Below are 16,746 nucleotides of genomic sequence, written 5' to 3'. Positions count from 1 at the left end.
TTATCAGCGTTCAGATGGGCTTCCACAAACTTTTATCAGCAAGAAAAAAAAACGAAAATAAACGTTGTTAGCCTCTCTCACCACCGGCCGACGCAGACCATGGCGGCAGCAGGAAGTCAGTGTGACGGAGCTCCAGATGTAAGTGTAATCCCACCTGACGGGTTCAGGAATAGAAAAGTAACTGGTCTCCGTCTCCTCCGACCCAACCGGGCGCACGGATGGAAGGGTGTTCAGTCGGTGTCCGGTGGGGAAGGGAAATGTGTCATAGGTGGGGGGGCGGGGCTAGAGCGTAATGAGGTCGACCAAGTTGCCCTTGGGCGGAGTCATGCTGTCTGGGAAGAAGTTGACGAGCGTGTCGAAGAGCTGCGTCCTCTGAGCGTACGTCTGGTCCACATCGGAGAAACCTGAGGGAGCGAAGAGAAGAAAAACATAACCATGATGCAAGAACGGCAAAGGAGAACCGGAGGGCCGCCACCGCGTCACGCTGCGTTCAGGCGCGCGCTGCGTTCAGGCACGCGCCATCGTCTCTTCTGTTGTCGTACAGAAGTTGCACTTTGCATATCAGCACCCAGGTTTATCAAATTAAACAGAAATTACATTTGCACTGAACAAAGTGCGCCCTGAAACACGGAGCCCGTCTTCCTTTCCTTTGTGAGGAAATCACTATTCATATGTCTACAACCAATGTGTTACATTTTTTTAAAACGTATTCTGTAACAAGTAAAAGTCCTGCATTCAAAATGATACTGAAGTAAAAGCACAAACATATCAACATAAACACTTAACATATACTTAAAATACCAAAAGTAAAAGTATACAAATAAATCAATTACTGATGTATAAATGTGTTCATCAGCTAGTGACGGAGGAGCTCCTGTGAGCTACTTAACTAGACATAACTAGTCTGTAGATTACTTAAAAAAATAAATAACTGAAAAAGGAATGGAAATACTCAAGTACAGCAAAAGTACCTCACAATTACTCTCAAGTTCATTTCTTAAGTAAGTTAAAAAATATTTTAAAAAGTAAGATTTAAGGCGCTACAAGTAAATCAACAAATTATGATTTATTTCAGAGACAATGTTTACTGAACTGATTATTGTTCTTATCAAGATACACGCAGACGCAGACGCAGACACAGACACAGACACACACTCTTACCCAGAGGGATGAAGTCAGAGCTGGACTTGAAGAGAGCCGAGGGCAGCAGCTGGAACTGAAAAGCGACACACATGTTGGTTAGCCGGTGTGTGTGTGTGTGTGTGTGTGTGTGTGTGTGTGTGGTGAACAACAACAACCTACACTAAAGACCTGTAACACAAAAGCGTACTCGCGGAAGATAAAACTGGTACCTCTTTGGTCTCATCGGGGTCAGTGTGGTCCACCGTCAGTGACAGGTCGTTCTGCAGGTATTTGAGCGCGCTCAGTGGCTCCGACTGGGCTTTCTCCTCGAACCTGGCCAATGAAAACACACAGCGGGTCAACACCACACGCACTCAGTAGGGCTGCAGTCGCTACCAGGAAACACTAGATGGCAGCAAAGCAGAATCAATCCACAGTCACGTTCCTGTGGCCTCTCTTTGACACCACATTACAAAGTCCAAAGGTGTCACATGACACACTTTCCACTGACGGTTTTCCTTTCATTTAAAGGGTTGCCTCCCTGTTAACCAACTGAAAGAAGGAACATCTGAGGCAACAAACAATTATCGTCTACCAAATGTGGAAAACATGAATTGAGTTGCAGTAAATTATTTGAATCAGTCTAATGTTCTTCTGTTAATCTTCATCATGTCTGTTCTGATATAATGCGCCATATATTGCAGTATATGAAAAAAGAACGAGAATAGACCAGTCATTGACAGTGTGTCTTATAATCTAGTGCGCCATATAGTGCAAAAAAATACGGTAATTTAATTGGTGAGTAGAACCCATGTGTTTCATAACATGAGTATTGAGTCTCATAACAGAATATATAACAGTCATAGACAGCACATGTGATGAGGAGGTGGGAGGAGTGTCGATGGCTCAGTGGCTGCAGGAATAAAGAAATTAAAGAAGAAGCTGGACCTGACCTGTATTTCCTGATGAGGTATCTGCAGTGGCGCAGCAGGTACTCCTTGGAGGGCCGACACAGTTTGAGGGACCAGAAGTCGTCCAGACGCATCTTGGGAGAACAAGACTTCCCGGGGTTTCCACCAAACAAGTAATGCACCTGGACACAGGAAATACACACCGGTTACAATGCACATAGGTATGGTACACACACAGGTTACAATGCACACGGGTATAGTACACACACTCAAAGGTAACAATGCACTCGATGTAGCGCGCGCACACACACACACACACACACACACACACACACACACACACACACACACACACACACACACACACACACACACACACACACACACACACACACACACACACACACACACACACACACACGTTATGATCTTTTTCTTTTCACAGTTAAAACTCAAACTATTCAGAAGTTATGATGTGTTTTGGGGATTATTTTGCAAAACAAATGTGACAATATCAGACAAAGTCAGCTGGAAAACAGTTTTGTATGTTGAAACAACTCACTTTTAGCATGTTTTTGGGCTCAGCGGTTTTGAATTTAAAGGCAGCGATGGATCTGATTGAGCAGCTGATCCACGATGCAAACACAAAAGCTGAGCTGCAGCTCGACTTCAAAAAGTGCTCCGGAGTGTTACTATTGTTCCTTGTGAGATTGTGTGCGACACATCAGAGTGTGAGCGGGTCTAGGCTTTGTGTGTGTGTGTGTGTGTGTGTGTGTGTGTGTGTGTGTGTGTGTGTGTGTGTGTGTTACCTTGTGCATCTCATCGTAGACCAGCTGGTGTGCAAAGCGTGGACACGGCTCCTCCTCCTGCAGAGCCTTGCTTGGGTTTTCTTTCACTGCCTGGTCATTCTTGTAAACGCACGACCTGAGCAGGCGGACACGGACACGGACACAGACACAGACACACACGAGGAAGCAAGTTTACATTAGTGACGAAAAAAGACTGAACACTTCCTGAAGCCCTCAAAGAAAAGCTGCTCAACAAATACAGATCATTACGCGCACTACCACGCGCACTCGCACAAGCACTAGCACATATACTAGCATGTGCACACACTTTGTGGAGAAACACAAGCATACATGTCACACTGACTTATTTCACCGGACATTGAGCACAAGAACAGCTCCTTAAGTCAATGTACTGGAACAGTGAGGGCTGCAGCCTGACAGCCTGTTCTTTCACCATCACTGATCCAAACAGAACGCGCACACACAGCGCTCACAGACACAGACACAGACACACACAGAGGGAACTTGCCGTTCTCTCATGGAGGGCTGGGGCATTGTGTGAAGAGGTCAGGGAGTTCATCGATGTGTGCTTATTTGTGTAAAAATATTTGAACAGTATTGTGTTTGCATGCATGCTCTCTGCTGTGGTGAAGATCTCAGCTAAGAGCTGCGGTGTGTGAAAATATTCCCTGGGGTGATGATCACAGCAGTGTGTGTGTGTGTGTGTGTTTATCATGTTCATCATCCCCTCTCCTACCAGTTGTTGCGGGCGATGTCGTAGATCCAGAAGGAGTTGCGGACGTTCTCCTCGCGCTTGTCCTTGTCTTTGCTGAGGCCCGACAGCACGTGGATCTCGTTGAGCTCGGGGTCGATGGTGGCCCTCTGGGTGAAGCCCGTCATCGGCACTGTAGCGGCAATAACGACAACCGTGAATTTGACGTGGGATTCAGCTCGGAACCAAACAAAAACATTTTCTCGTCCAGCTGAGGCAGCGGAGAGAAGAGTGTGTTGACGAGTTCGACAAGCTCCATAAATAATAAAACGTGCCTCTCCGTGGAAAACTAAAAGTCAAGTTTAAGGAAGTGAAGAAAGCTACTCTGTAACACGGCAACGGGGCACCATGGTAACGGCAGAGAGAGGCTGAACAGCATGCCAATTCAACCCGATGGGTTCAATTCCCTGTCGAGGTCAACACATTGCAGCATTCCTGCAACTGAGAGCCTCAATGAAAAGTGAACAGTGGATGTTAAAGGCTGGACGACAAGTCAATCTGTTCATTTATGGTCTTGTGATAATAATAGCAAGCATGCAACAACTCAAATGGTGCAGAAAATCTGATTATTTTGAATTTGATGAGAAAATACTTCTTGTTAAGGTGTCAGGAGTAAACAAAAACAGGCTTCACCATGTGGTTACAACACTTGAACTATTCATGTATTGAATCACCAAAAATATATACGTTAACTTGTGATGTGTGTTGATATCCAGATATGTGAGAGAAAATTTCAGCCAGCAGCTATTCTCTCCAATATGGCTGCATTGTTGTGTTTCTATTCAATCAAACTTAGTCGGATTATACATAACACACAATCTAACAGAGGCCATTCAGCTGGATGCTCAGCTAAAATACACGCACGCACGCACGCACGCACGCGCACACGCACACGCACACGCACACGCACACACACACACACTGTCTTGTCCACCCTCATCTCATGTCAGATACATGTTTAAAAGTGAGGCACAACTTTGTTCAACAGATTTAAGACCAGTCATCTACTCTTTAGAAAGCCGGGAGTAAACACATAACTTAGCCGAGTTAGGACGTTTTTTTAAATTTTTTTATAGAAGGAACAGAGATTAGACCTCAAATGTCACTGCATGGGAACATGGCAGAAATGTAATTCATTAAAGAGATACCAACTAAATGAGCTTTATCGGACCAAAGATCCCAGGTGGGTTACAGGTCAGCATGTGAAGAGAGACGTGGCGAGATGCTGCTGCTGATGCTGCTGCTGCTGCTGCTGCTCACGTCAACATGCAAGACTGATTATGAGAGCGATGGGGGATGATAGAACAATTTGTGCTTCCTTCCTGCCAAGACACATTCTGTTCTGTCTTGCTCCGTTTCACCCGTGCATGCATTTGAATTGTTCAATCTCTCTCACAGGAGAGTCAATACTAAAATTCTGCATTCCTGTTGTATTCATTCAGATCTGCTTTTTCTACAAAAAGGTTCTACAGTAAAACCAGTCAGGGCTCCAGACTAACTACTTAGCACTGGCACGCCATAGTGAACATTTTAGTAGCACCGACACAACATTCAGTCGATACAACACAATCACATTTCTTTTAACTTGTTTGCGTCACAGATAAATGCTTTGCTTCTAGACAATCTATAACAATGTGCCGTTTTATTTTTAAGGAAAAGTCTCAAAGAGAAGAGATTAAGTCAAATGCTGTTTTTAAAACAAAGACACCAAATAATACATTTTGCAGTTTAGTCTTATATGTTCCTCCCTAATATGAACTGTGTTGGAATCCATTTATTTTCAAATAGCACTAGTGCTTCTAGTTAATATTCAAACCAAATGTCATCGCAGTGTCTTCAGAAATAGCAACAAAATCTGACTTATTGGTAATTGTCTGGAGCCCAGTGTGTTTTTCGGTGCGTTTATAGTCTAATCCTCCTCATAATAACAGACTGTATCTGAACCTATCTGAGCAGAAAAGGTTCACATCCTGTCGCCCGCTCTGAGAGCATGTGACTCGCTATATTTTTTAGTATTTTGACACATTGGAGGCAGTGGACGAGTCTTTCTGATTGCACATGTGCAGTATGAGCGTCAAGCTGGCATTTCCTACCATCATATTAAACTGCTCTGATGAGTGAGCAAAGAAGCGCTCTCTTGGTGAAAATCAAACCGGGGCGAGATGCTGTTGATAATAGCGGAAGCCGTTTTGACGCAAAAGAACAACTTCAGATCGACAGAACAACCCGTTTATTTATAGGAATGAGACTTTATAAATATGTAAATATGGTGTGCTCACCCATGCCCGAGTCCTTCTTGGTGCCATCGGATATGATCTCCACGTGGTCTCCATCCACATCGTAGCTAAAGAAATCATTGAGGTATGTCTTTGACCTCTGACCTCCAAACACATACAGGCAGCGATTTCTCTGTAGGAAACAGAAGAGACAATAAAGAATTAGCATACATGCTAACTGCGTCGTATTCGACAGCAAAATAAATTAACCCAAAATGTGTATTCTGAACTCACGGTGTGGAAGAGCATGCAGTGCCCGATGCGGGACTGGACGTCCTCTGGCCCGGCGTTGCACGAGTCTTCCCGCAGGAGGCTCCATGTCCCGGCCTGACAGTGGTAGGCGTACAGCCCGCTGAACTGCGGCTCCGACGTCCGACTGTCCTCCACACTGCCGTTACACGTCAAGATGCGCCCGCCAAACGTGTAGATCATGTGCTTCTCCGAGTCCATGCACATCTTGCAGGGAGAGCGAGGGACAGGAGACGGAGCAAAACAGGAAGGGTGAGAGTTAGATTAGAGTTTAGCCTTGACTTTATCAAGTTCATCAATAAATACTGCTGAAGAGAACAATTTGAGATGCCACGGACATCCGTTTAGAGACCAAAACAGAATCTGTTTCTCTTTCTTGCCTCTTCAAAACCTGGAGCTAGAACATTACATTGAGATCTGAGTAATGTCGGACATTTTAAAGTCTATTTTCCTGTTTGACACGTTACGACAGTGTGAGGAAGGCTCTGAACGCTAGCAAAACACAAGGGACACAAGCATCTTGTTGCTCAGCTAATGTGCTGCTCACACCCCCTGTCTAGACACGGTGGGAGCTGACGGTATTATTAGTCCAAAACCCCCACCAAACTGCATGCTGGGTAGAGCTCGCTCTAGGTCATTCACTACAATATCAACTGTTACACTGATAAATTGCATGCTGGGTACAGCTCGTTCTAGGTCACTCACTACAATGTCAACTGTTACGCTGACTAATTGCATTTCTAATATTTTGTCCACCCCATTGATATCAATGAGGGTTGACTAAATGACTGGATTTCACAAGCTAAATACAAATGTAGCTATGAAATGGGATGGGAAATATGAACTATAAGAGGTCAGTGGAGGGCTGCGGGGGGCAAACAGACGGATTCCAGCTACCTGGTGGTCAAACACCAACTTCGGCCCGCCGTCAGCAGACGTGTCCTCGCTGAGTAGCGTCCAGGTGTTGGCGTCGATGTCGTAGCGGTAGAAGTCGCTCTTCAGAGACTTGCTGTTCCTGACACTGGAGTCCAGGTACCGGCCCAGCGTGTAGATCTGACGCCGCTGGGAGTCGATGCACATCTTGTGGCACGAGCGAGCACTGGGGCCGCTCTGATTGGTGCACATGGGACCGACATAGCTCAGTAGTGTCTCTCGTCAACAACCATCTGTGTTTGTTCACTTCTTAATTTCTGACCCCACTCACCTCTTTCTCCGTGTCTCTAGAGATGCAGGACCACTGGTTCTCCTGAACACTGTAAGCCCAGAAGTCAGCTAAGTCCTGCGTGCCGTCCCAGCCCCCAAACAGATAAACGGTCTCTGCGGGGAAAAGGACAAGCAGAACAACGTTAAACCTCCTCTCCAGGAGCTGCATCCCGCTTTAGGGGGCACTTCTGGCAGCCAGCTGAACTCCAGCGCACTACCATCCCTCCACCCAGCGGAAACCGCCCCACACACAGTTAATAATCAGACTAAGGTTGTGCCTTCATTAAGCTCCCAAAGGTCAGCTTGGTTGACATGGAGTCAGTTTTTACAGACAGATTTGTTAATTGAATATTTTTTTGCTTGTCGCCGGTCGATAAAGAAGGAGTTTAATTATTCTTGCATACACAACGCAGCTGCACAGCTGCGCACTCTGGCTGCTCCGTTAGGGCAAAAATCATATTGTCGACTATTTGGGTACATTTTTGAAACAAAAAGACACATTGACTCTGGAACATCCTACATTTCGAAAGAACAATTAGTACATTTTAAAAATGAATTGTATTAATTTGGTGCACATGACAGGCACGTTGTGCTCGAGCAAACAATTTAATCAAAGCCATTGGAGGAATAGATTTGAAAGGTGATGACAAAGTAAGAGGTGCCCTAGATCTATAACATCAACCAAGAGCATCACTGCGACCCGGTTTACGACACAATGTTTCGCTTATGATTAATATATTGTTTCCTTCACTCAATCGGCTTGGGCCGTTCCTAATGCAACTTTCTTACGTGTCATTTTCAAATATTCTCAAAAAGCATTTCGGAACTCAACGAGAGTCAAAGCTGCAGAAGAGGACACGGTGTATGGACACATAAAAGGTCCTGTGATACACTACCTGTTTACAACACACGTGCTGTGTCTCCTATTCATAAGATAGCCAGCCTCTGCTGTGAAATTATTGTTTGGGTTAAAAACAGTGTGGGGTGGGTGTGTGTGTCTGTGTGTGTGTGTGTGTGTTGTGATTGTATCAGAAGCTTGTGTCGGAGGAAACGAGTCGCTCCATTGCTAACTCCAAAACTGAGTCACTCATAACGATCAATCAATAATAGAGCTTAAAGTGTACTGTAGTGTTTGAAAAATGAGATCATGTGACCATACACGTGGGGTTTAGATTAAAAAGAGCAGAACTCTGTTACTGTGAATGACACAGCATTTCAGCATGAAATGCTGAATGTTTTTAACACAAAGCTATGTTCTGTGTGAATATATTCACAGGTTATTTAGCTATCTCCATGACAATCAGTACAGAAAATCTCAAAGCTTTTTAAACAGGTTCTGCATGTGAATAGCCGTATGTTTCTGTCAAAACAAGTTGTGATTCATGTGCTCTCAGAAGAGAAATGCCCTCAGGCCAGTTATTTTTTTGGAGGAGAAAGGGCTGGAGGTTGAAGAGAGGGATGGGGAGGGAGGGTTAATTCATTAAGTGGTAATGGAGTCGGAGTAGATTCTATGAGTCATTGCGTCGGCTAAACAGCTGAGTCATAACACTGGCTGCATGGGTCTCACCGGTCTGGACGTCAATCACCATTTGATGTCCTCCCCTCATCCCGGGCCTGTTGTCGTCGCCGTCACCTGCATAGAGGAGAGGAGAGGGGGGAGGAGACAAAGGGTGGCGTGTGAGCGTGGGAGGTGGAAGATGACGTGGAGGAAAGTCAGAGAGGGAGTGTGGAGAATAGAGAATGGTACGATGGGAGGAGCAGAGGGGGAGCATGGCTTTAGCGACGAGGCCACAAAGCTTTCACAGTTTATGAAACGTTCGATCGACAAATGGGGAAGAGCTCCCACTCGAAGAGATGGTCTCACTGTTCATGTCGTCTCGGTTGATTTCTTGGGCGCTTGTACCTTTGTTGCATTTCGGGATGATCTGACTCCACCGGGGCTTGTATTCTTGCTGGCTGATATACTGGTTAAACAAACCGTCTAGCGAGGAGAGAAGAGGATGGAATATGGCAAAGGTCACCATTAACGGAGAAACCAGGGAGAAAGTTTAAAAAGATTAAAAAAGGTACCACTGACAATTCTAAATAAAGACTGAAGTCGTCTTTTACTCTAGAATCCATCAGGCTGGGCACAAACCTCTCACAGCTTTGTCTATGAGCTCTTCGCAGGCGTCAAAGTCTCCTTGCAGCACCAGCCGGTCGTGCAGGTGGGTGAGCATCGGGTGCTCCAGCGCTATCCGGGTCTTCTTCTGCAGCGACTCAAAGGCCTCTGTGTAGTTATGCTGTCGGAAGTGCTTGAGGCAAAGGCGGATGGCTTCCTGTTCTCTGTACTACGAGGAAAGAGATGCAGGCAGATTAATAGAGCAGCGATAAGCTGAAATCCCTGCACAAGCACCACCCACAGCCGTTAGCCACAAATAGAGTCTAGAGCAGTTCACTAAAGTGTGACAACAGTCCCGTTTGAACTTAGGTGACACTTATGAACACCAAAAGCTTGTTTCAAAAAGCTAATTTATCTTTTAAGACGGCAAAGATGAATTTAAAGGTGCTAAATTCCAAATACAGAGCATAAATATTGATGCCTCTACACAGCTCTCAACATGACAGCTGAGCCGGCGGCCAGCAGCTAACAGTGCTAACGGCACAAACAACAGCAGCGGTGCTGAAAAAGCCAACTGTTATAACCAGAGGGCGAACCGCAGGATTGTACTACGACAATGAAGTCGGTCGGGGTGGTGTTATTAGCTGTAAACACAGTGCAAAAGGTGGCAATTAGCAAGCCAGTGGGGCGCACACACACTAGGACTAACATGCATCAACATGCCGGCTTGACTGAACCGGCTATAAATGAAGCAAGAATTTAGAGAAGGCCCAATTTAGAGAAGGCCCAAATGCCGAACTCGAGCCTTCAAAAGTTAAAAAAACTAAAACAATGGGCGTCTCCACTATGTCTTTACATTGATAATATAGGATAATTTAGAATTTGGAATTTAGCCCATTTTAAAAGTTAGGTTTATCTTGCTAAATCAAAAAGAACAATCAGTAAAAACAAATAGATTTTGCAGATTGATAAAAAATGTATTGTTCTTGATGCATAAAAAAAAAATAACACCCCGCCCACTAAAGCCTCTTTCATTGGAGCCATGAGGCTGTCTGTGAGGTGTTGGCCGATCATTCTGCCTGAAGTTACCAATTGCTTGGAAAGTGTTGACCAACACAACCTGAAGTCAAACTGCAATTTGTAATGATGCAGTGATTTTGGTTGAGATTCAGTTCATTTTGATTGAGCTAAATTTAAATAAAAAGGTTAATAATCAAACAAGTTAATACACTTTATCAATGTGTTTCTGCTGAGATTGACTGTGTTTTACATTCCCTGGTTTGGTTGTTGGGACTTACCTTGCTGTACCAGTTAAGGCAGGGCTGCACCACTTCAGGATCTTCGATACCGTGCAGCTCAATGTACCAGATGCTGAAGTTAAAACTTGGACCCCAAGACATCAGAGGCACTGAGACACAGAGCAAGAGAAGATGATGTCAAAATACAGACATGTTGGCTGTGTATCTTTTCATCTGAGACCAACAGAAACTACCAATGGCACCATAATGTAGTACCAGGGCATTGTCAGACTATTAGGCTACAATTGTGTATATGTTAACGACGACACAAACTCTGACTTTATTGTGACCCCTGATTGCAACTTATGTGGCGTCGCACTATCAAACCCAACTATGCAGACACAATCAGTCTGCATAGTTAGGTTATCAGTGCAAAACAGTCACTAAAACAGCGACGACTGCATGATCAGCACCATGGACAGTACCATACATCCTATAAGGCCTACGCCAGCGTGGGGGGGAGGTGGGGCATTTTTATCCTGCTTCCTCTCGTCATTTAGAACTCCATACGTTCATATTTTGAGCACCTAAAAGCTATAAGACAATTCGGGTAAATAACTTCTACAAACGTGATAACAATAATATGATTGTAGTCTACTTAAAGCACCTCTGAGAAGAGACAACAGACAGTTTAACCACTTTTTAAAGCGCTTCTTTGATAGTTTTTAAATTAAGGACTTATTGCTGACGCATTGCGTTATATTGCTGAGTTTCTCACACGTTTCCTGGCACTACAGTCACCATTTGTCGCTGTCCGTTGACGGGGGTTCTGAATTCATGTTGACATGGCGTATCGTGAAGACCATTCAAAACGTCCCATAGTGACATCAAAGCTCTTCTGAAAACCACAGATGCTTGACAAACCACACAAGCTCTCACCTATTTTGACAAATCTGCAGGGAAACATCTGCTCATCAATCTTGTGCTTTAAGGTGAACGTTTCCTTGTTGTAATCATTCTTAAGGCCACTGGAAGAGAGAGGGGAGAAAAGCAAAATAGCAACGATGACGCAGCTGTTTCACAAATGATATTACTGGTGGAGCTGCCAACTGCGTCCATATGCCCGTACAGTTTGGACAGTTGTCTAAATCTGGCTGTTAACCAATTGGCAGTTATATTCTGTCCTCTTCTTCTTTAACAAAGTTTGGCAGTTTGGTAATGGAGGGAAATTGGATTTTGTAAATCAACTATAAAAATAACTTTACTGTGCTGATTGCATTCATTTCAGATTTCCATGTTCTGAATGGTGTTGGGGAAGAATAAACCCAGTATCAGCATCTACAGCAGCATTTATGTAAAATGTTATTATTATTTTTTTTTTTAAACATGACTTGGTGATCTAATTCAGATCTACGAATAAAAAAGCAGAAGGAATTGTTTATTGTACTTCTAATAAAGCTTTTCCAGAAGTTCTTGATCTCGCCATCACAAAAATGTAATACAAAGTCAACCAATTCTGCCCAAAGAAATTCTCGGGACACACTGACCCAACTTTGTCCTCCTGATTGCGATACCTACGGCGAGTACCCACCACCTGGTATTACATGAAGATCGCAGTCGGTATTACGCACTATTGCTGTGTTGCCAACGGCCCACCATGACTGAGGAATGCAACTGAGAGGGAAAACGTTGGATATCATAAAGAACTATATTCAGTGCCCTGTGATGGACTGGCGACTTGTTCAGGGTGTACCCTGCCTTCGCCCCTTGACAGCTGGGATCGGCTCCAGCGCCCCGCGACCCTAATGAGGATAAGCGGTTAAGATAATGGATGGATGGACTATATTCAGTGTCGGAAAGTAGATTGATGTTATTGCTGGTACTACTACCCCAACCTTCATATTGTTCGACTCCCACCATCAGCGTTAAACATCCCAGAAACACAAACACACACTCAAACACACACACACAAACCATTGTAAATTGTCACTGCATCCAACTGTAATAATCACTGAGAAATAACCTGGCTTCGCATCTCACCTGGACAAAAGCTCTGTCATGTTTTCTTCACTCATCCCACCAAACACTTTAAACTTCTTGAGGTTGCACACGTGAGTCTTCTCATACTTTCCAAAGGTGATGCTCTGAACAATCGCCGGCCTTTCCAATTTCAAGATTAAAAACTGGAGAGAAGAAAAAGACAGCAGTCATCAAAAAAATCCTGAAGGCCAAGAGAAGAGTTATGATTCCAGCAGTGTGTGGCGGACTGCGGGAAGCCGCCTATGTTTCCGGCCGCCGGCTCGATGTCTTATTATAATGACTGCAGCGGGGTCCAGCTACTGAGTCAGGTAAGTGGAGTTGCACACATTCTATGTGCCACGTCCACAAGTCACTGATGCTCTAACAAGCCAGGAAATCTACTGACAAATCACTTAGCGGCCATCAGGCCAGAGCCAGTGGAGAGACAACCAGCCGGTACATGGAAGCAGACGTTTAACAAGCCCTGGGGGCCAATGTTTTCACTCATTAGAGACATATATTACATCAGTCCAAGTCCTCTTCATCAATATTGAGCTGACTTGGATGAAACTTTAATGAAGACCAATGTCACTCATGAGTCCTGCCACATAAACCTCTATAATCAAGGGAAAAGACTTCCCGACTCCCCTGTGAGGCATTGATCATTGGCCCCAGTTGGTCACGAGTCAACGTGCTTAGGCACATTTTTCATTGTTTTGTTTTTTAAGTACTATGGTGTTTTGATTGTGCTCCAGTTGTTATAAGCGACAAATTATTAAATGACCACGTACATATCAGCATATACAAATATCTGAATGACTCAAGAAAGATTGATAGCTATTCTTTAGCTTGACTCAACTAAGCATTTCAGTTCTCAGACCAATATTGCTTTTGAAAACAGATACTGGCAAATACCAACAGTCAGGACATGCACAGGAAATAGTTAAATAATGACATTGTAATTAATTGCTGCACATCTGAATTTTAGTTTTAAGCAAATAATGTTGAGATAGAAAAAAAATACAGACTAAAACTTCTGCCTATGAAGTCCTCCTGTGTATTTGTCTATTGTTCTCAGCCCTGACTATGCCACCTACCTGCTTTACTAGACAGATAAATGCCAAGAGGATTTGGAGACTGGCATACTCAACCTGGTGAGTGGTTAACCATTGCTGTGAAATGCTTCATTTCCTCTTACCATACAAAACATACTTTCAGATCCAACCACAAACTCTGCTTGTAGTCAGTCAATGAATTCAAGTGACACAATTAGAAACTACTTGACCCCATGTTTCCTCAGCACCCATGTTCCTTGAGCATCCCATGTTCCCTCAGCACCCATTTTCCTTCAGCACCCCATGTTCCCTCACCACCCCATGTTCCCTCAGTGGTAACTAATTGATTTTGAGTCTTAATAAATTAGTGGACTCAAACATTTTGGTCTGAGTCCACTGAGATTTCTTTTGTTGATGTGTTGCTTTTTGTGCTTTTATCCTGCTGACTGACTTACTTCAAAGAAATGTATAAACACATCTCTGGTACACACAAGATTTAAAGTCTTGCTTTTGTGTAATTCTCTGTGGAGGATTCAATTGATTAAATAACCTAATTGATAAGTCGACAAAATCGTATGAGTGTGGGTTGATAATCAAGGAATGTCCTACTCAGTACCTGTCTGATCATTTTTCTGTCCATCCACATTAAGCCCTATGCTTCCTCAATCCCATCCTTGGCCCACGTTAAAATCTGTCTCAACCTTTTAGAGACCTTTTCACAGATTTCTCTCGGATTGCACAACAACGTCTCTCCTGTCACACAAGTCAAGGGAAAGTGACAGTTTGTAGAAGCAGCAGCGGGCCTACCTGTGGAGGATAGTTGCTTTCAGAGGACCACCTGGAAGACTGATCATTAGGTTTGTCCACCAAGATATTCCTAAGAAACACCCACAAAGAAAGATAGAGTTCATTTATCCCCCGTGGGACATCACAGCAGTAACACACTGGAGACACAGCAGAAAGTGTTCAACGGGAGTTATGACACGGGATCACAGTTCACCATGGGGGCAGAATAACTGTGTTGTGTGCGTGTGTGTACTAGGTCTAACCGCAAAGGAACCGTTTAGCAGTACGAACGCTACTTCTGCAGTCCACTTTGTTAGTACAGTTCAGTTGGTGTAAGCTAGCGGACAGTTGTTGTTAGCTCGCTCACATCAGTCACAGCTAACCGGTGTCTGTACGACTGTTGAACCAGCAACAGGCGAAGGCTCTGAAACTATGCGCGACTTCGCATACAAATTGTGTCACGTACAGTGTGTTTTGTGTACTTCTTCCATAAAACCGTTTAATTTTATAACACAAATAGCAAGTAGCCGGGGAACAAGCTGGAGTAGCTGTTGCTGCTAAAGCGGAGCGCTTCGGTTAGATAACAGCAGCTAGTTTCTTTAGCGCCGAAGTAAAGGGGACGTTCGTTTTTTACAAAGCAGGGTGCCGGACCTCACCCTGCTAAATACACTTTAGAAATTCGTGTTATAACGGGTCACCAGCTTGAGGCTGGAAGAATTTTTCTGAACTAGTGGCAGGTCAAAGTAATGAGGGCTGCTGACCCAAAAAGCAAGCAAAAAGGAAATATATAACTGGCGTAAACAAAGTGTGCCTTAAACGGAGGGGCATTGCACGAGAGACTACCTGTTATCTGTGTAATGATCTCATTTAATAACTACACGTTACAAAGAAATAGACTAATGTCATCTCCTCGAACATACGATTATTCTTTGAAAAAGATACCACAAACGTCTCACAGTACCACCATCACCATAGGGCGACGGCATATTAACACCAAACGCCCCTAACAAAGCTAACGCTCGCTGGCTCGCAGACGGGCTAGGCCAGTCGGGCCGGCTGGGAGAAACGTTGGTTCATTGAGACGTTAGAAGTCCACTCGTGTCCACAAAACCTAGCGCATACGCTGGACCACCTAACGTGCGTGTTACTCACTCGGGTAAATACGTCGAGGAGTAAGAGCTCCATTTAAAAACGCTGAAAGTGAGAACTCTGCTCTCAGGAACGACAGCCATCTTGTTGCAGAAAATAACAAGCAGCGGGCGGCAAGCAAGGGGCGAGCGCTGACAGCCCTTAAAGAGACAGTACACCCTGTTTTGTTTTGTTCCTACAGGGAAGAATCGACTAGCTTATTTCTCTTCCCAGAAACATAATTCAGATGCATAGGACCATCCTCCACGGTCACTTTGTGGCCAGATTCACCTGCTTTAAGGCAAGATTAAGCCGCTGGGCCTTTTGTAGGCTAAAAATACTTTAGGAAAGTAAAAGTCTTGGATTATAATTTTGACACAGGACCACTCTTCAAGACAGATGCTCAAATTCAAGTGACACCAGAGGGCCCTTCATGTCAGTGGATAGGCCTGTTATCTTAAGAGGGTCACTAAATTGCCACACAGTGGATATATTTAATTAAGAGCTCTGTAGTACTACTTGCATGTCCTGTGGTTGATAATCCAATTCTTTTGTTGCGGACCATTTATAACTGGAGGGATAACATATTGATACAGTGTCCACATCAGAAAATTTTAGAGACCGTTGTTTTAAAAAAGAGGCATGGGAAGTTCTTAAGTTTCAGAGAAGAAGAATTGATGAAATGAGTGTGCTGGTTGAACAAACTGTATGTTTATCTGGTGAATGTACATGCTTACATGTGTAAATGTTCACACAGCCAGAGATATCTTGGTAACTGTACTAAGTGGATGCCAAGCTCTTTTGTTGTAAATGTTGCACACTGCTACGCTCCAATGACATTTGAATGTCACCTCAGGGATTAATCAAGCGTCCTATCATGCCCTGTCAGGCCCCATCTTGCCTTGTTTTGTTGTGCCTTGTCCTGTCGTGTCCTATTGTATCCCATCCTTTCAAGACCGGTCTCGTCTTGTCCTATCTCGCCGTGCTGTGTCCTGTCTTGTCACGTCATAAAGTGGATTAATAGATGTTATGTACAAGCTATTATTGGCCTGCAGATCGGTTTAATATTGCAGTGGTTCTTTTCTGAAACAAAGGCAG

General features: G+C 44.1%; 1 protein-coding gene across 2 annotated transcripts; it reads right to left on the bottom strand.

The window, feature by feature from the left end:
* mkln1 (muskelin 1, intracellular mediator containing kelch motifs) lies at positions 1-15,794 on the bottom strand. 2 transcript variants are annotated; one of them, XM_068586150.1, is made up of 18 exons: positions 15,673-15,794; positions 14,542-14,611; positions 12,701-12,843; positions 11,600-11,688; positions 10,721-10,830; positions 9,459-9,651; positions 9,186-9,302; positions 8,889-8,954; positions 7,323-7,435; positions 7,016-7,228; positions 6,104-6,325; positions 5,873-6,002; positions 3,579-3,726; positions 2,843-2,957; positions 2,076-2,215; positions 1,353-1,455; positions 1,162-1,216; positions 1-404 (listed from the first exon to the last, which is right to left on the bottom strand). In XM_068586150.1, the coding sequence occupies exons 1-18, from the start codon at positions 15,750-15,752 to the stop codon at positions 283-285; spliced, it is 2,229 nt and encodes a 742-aa protein (XP_068442251.1). In that variant the 5' UTR covers positions 15,753-15,794; the 3' UTR covers positions 1-282. The 2 variants fall into 2 exon arrangements, with proteins under 2 accessions (XP_068442251.1, XP_068442252.1); XM_068586151.1 differs by having other exon boundaries at positions 9,225-9,302.
* Between the last annotated feature and the right edge of the window lie 952 nt (positions 15,795-16,746).

Source organism: Clinocottus analis, unplaced genomic scaffold (assembly GCF_023055335.1).
Source record: "Clinocottus analis isolate CAN_PGR_092001 unplaced genomic scaffold, fCliAna1.0.p SCAF_20, whole genome shotgun sequence".
Classification (NCBI taxonomy): domain Eukaryota; kingdom Metazoa; phylum Chordata; class Actinopteri; order Perciformes; family Cottidae; genus Clinocottus; species Clinocottus analis.
This window is presented reverse-complemented; position numbering and strand designations above follow the sequence as displayed.